The sequence below is a fragment of the Eimeria mitis genome, genomic scaffold (genome assembly GCF_000499745.2).
Source record: "Eimeria mitis Houghton genomic scaffold, Emh_scaff2225, whole genome shotgun sequence".
In the NCBI taxonomy this organism is placed as follows: domain Eukaryota; phylum Apicomplexa; class Conoidasida; order Eucoccidiorida; family Eimeriidae; genus Eimeria; species Eimeria mitis.
The window spans coordinates 1345-3010 of record NW_013570553.1 but is presented as its reverse complement, the minus strand read 5'-3'; the positions used below and the strand labels follow the sequence as shown (position 1 = coordinate 3010).

Here is a 1666-nt window from a genome sequence, read left to right as displayed (position 1 = left end):
TGTGTGTGTGTGTGTGTGTTTGTGTATGTATAGGAGAAATAAATTTGTATGGAGAAGAGACAAAAGAAAAAACGATATGGATGCAACACGAAAATATATATAAACTGAATGCAGCTGTTTGGGTTATGCTGACGTATTTTATTTATTTATTTTATTTTATTTTATTTTATTTTATTTTGTTTTGTTTTGTTTTATTTTATTTGTTTTGTTTATTTATTTATTTATTTATTCAGTTGATGAATCTCCTGTTTCCCGCTAGTGGGGGCAGCTCCAGGGCCTGTATACACTAAACCCTAAACTAGGGTTTAGGGTTTAGGGTTTAGGGTTACCTGAAGCACATTCTAACTAAACCCTAAACTAGGGTTTAGGGTTTAAGGTTATCTAAAGCGCATTCTAAGTAAACCCTAAACTAGGGTTTAGGGTTTAGGGTTTAGGGTTTAGGGTTTACCTGAAGCACATTCTATAGTGGAGGCCAAACATATGGCCGATATCTGTGCTGTTTCCGTGGGAGAATATAATAAGCTGTTTGCTTCTGAGTCTTTCTGCTGTTGTATCTGCTGCAGCAGTTGCTGCTGCTGCTGTTGCTGCTGCTGCTGCTGCTGTAGCTGCTGCTGCTGCTGGTTCAGCAGCAGCTGGTGCAGCTGTAACAGCTGCAGCTGTACCTGCTGCTGCTGCTGCTGCTGCTGCTGCAGCTGCTGCTGCTGGTGCTGCTGGTGCTGCTGCTGGGGTTTCTGGTGCAGGTGTAGGTGCAGCAAGCAGCAGCACAGCAGCGAGCCTTTTCTTTCTCCCTCTGGGTATGCGGTGTATGATGACCTGCTCAGGCAAGCAGCTCTTCTGCAGCAGCTGCTGTATACTCTCCTGCCCCTCTCTCGGTGGCTGCCGCTGCTGCGTGTGTTCTCCCGCTGCAGCACGAAACCCTCTACCCATAGGCACTGCGTTTATAGTCTCCTGTATGTACAGCTCGCCCCCTTGGATTGAATAACCAGCAGGGAAAGGAGGATAGAAAGACAGCCGACGCACCACAGACGAACGACAGCCCCTGCATGCATGCACAGCAGCAGCAGCAGCAGCAGCAGCAGCAGCAGCAGCAGCAGAAGCAGCAGCAGCAGCAGCAGCAGAAGCAGCAGCAGCAGCAGCAGAAGCAGCAGTAGCAGCGGAAACAAGAATAACGGTAATAATAGGAGCAAAAGAAACTGCAACAACAGCAGCAATTGCAATAGATCAACGCATGCAGCTCCATAAGGACAAAAATAAATAATATAAATAAACAAATATATAATAAATAAAAAAAAAACAAAAAAATAAAACACTTACATGATGGATATACACCCGAATATACACATCGTAGCACACCGCGAAGCAGGCGATAGCGCCACCATTTCACACAACTCTTCATCTTCTGATTGCTCGTTAGAGGGGTCCAGTAGGGGCCCCCCAGCAGTACCCTGGGGGCCCCCGGGGCCCCCGGGGGCCCCCGGGGCCCCCGCATCTGTCTTCTGTGCCATCGTGGGCTTGTGCGTTGGCTATAGAAACAGAAAGAAGAGCAGAGAGCTGCTGGTGATGGTGGTGATGCTGGTTGGTGGTTTTGTATGAAACGGAATAAATATATGCTAGTGTTAGTATTTTTACTTTTGTATTTGTTTATTTTATTTTATTTGTTTGTTTG

The 1666-nt window shown here is 46.1% G+C and overlaps 1 protein-coding gene across 1 annotated transcript in view; it reads right to left on the bottom strand.

The window, feature by feature from the left end:
* Positions 1-1343, bottom strand: part of EMH_0050580 (uncharacterized protein) — a gene marked incomplete at both ends in the record, with an annotated part of 4266 nt that extends 2923 nt beyond the window's left edge. Inside the window, 2 exons of the mRNA XM_013496660.1 lie at positions 449-813; positions 1315-1343. Of these exons, the coding sequence (XP_013352114.1) occupies positions 449-813; positions 1315-1343 (394 nt within the window). The remainder of the gene's footprint in view (positions 1-448; positions 814-1314) is intronic.
* Positions 1344-1666: the final 323 nt, after the last annotated feature.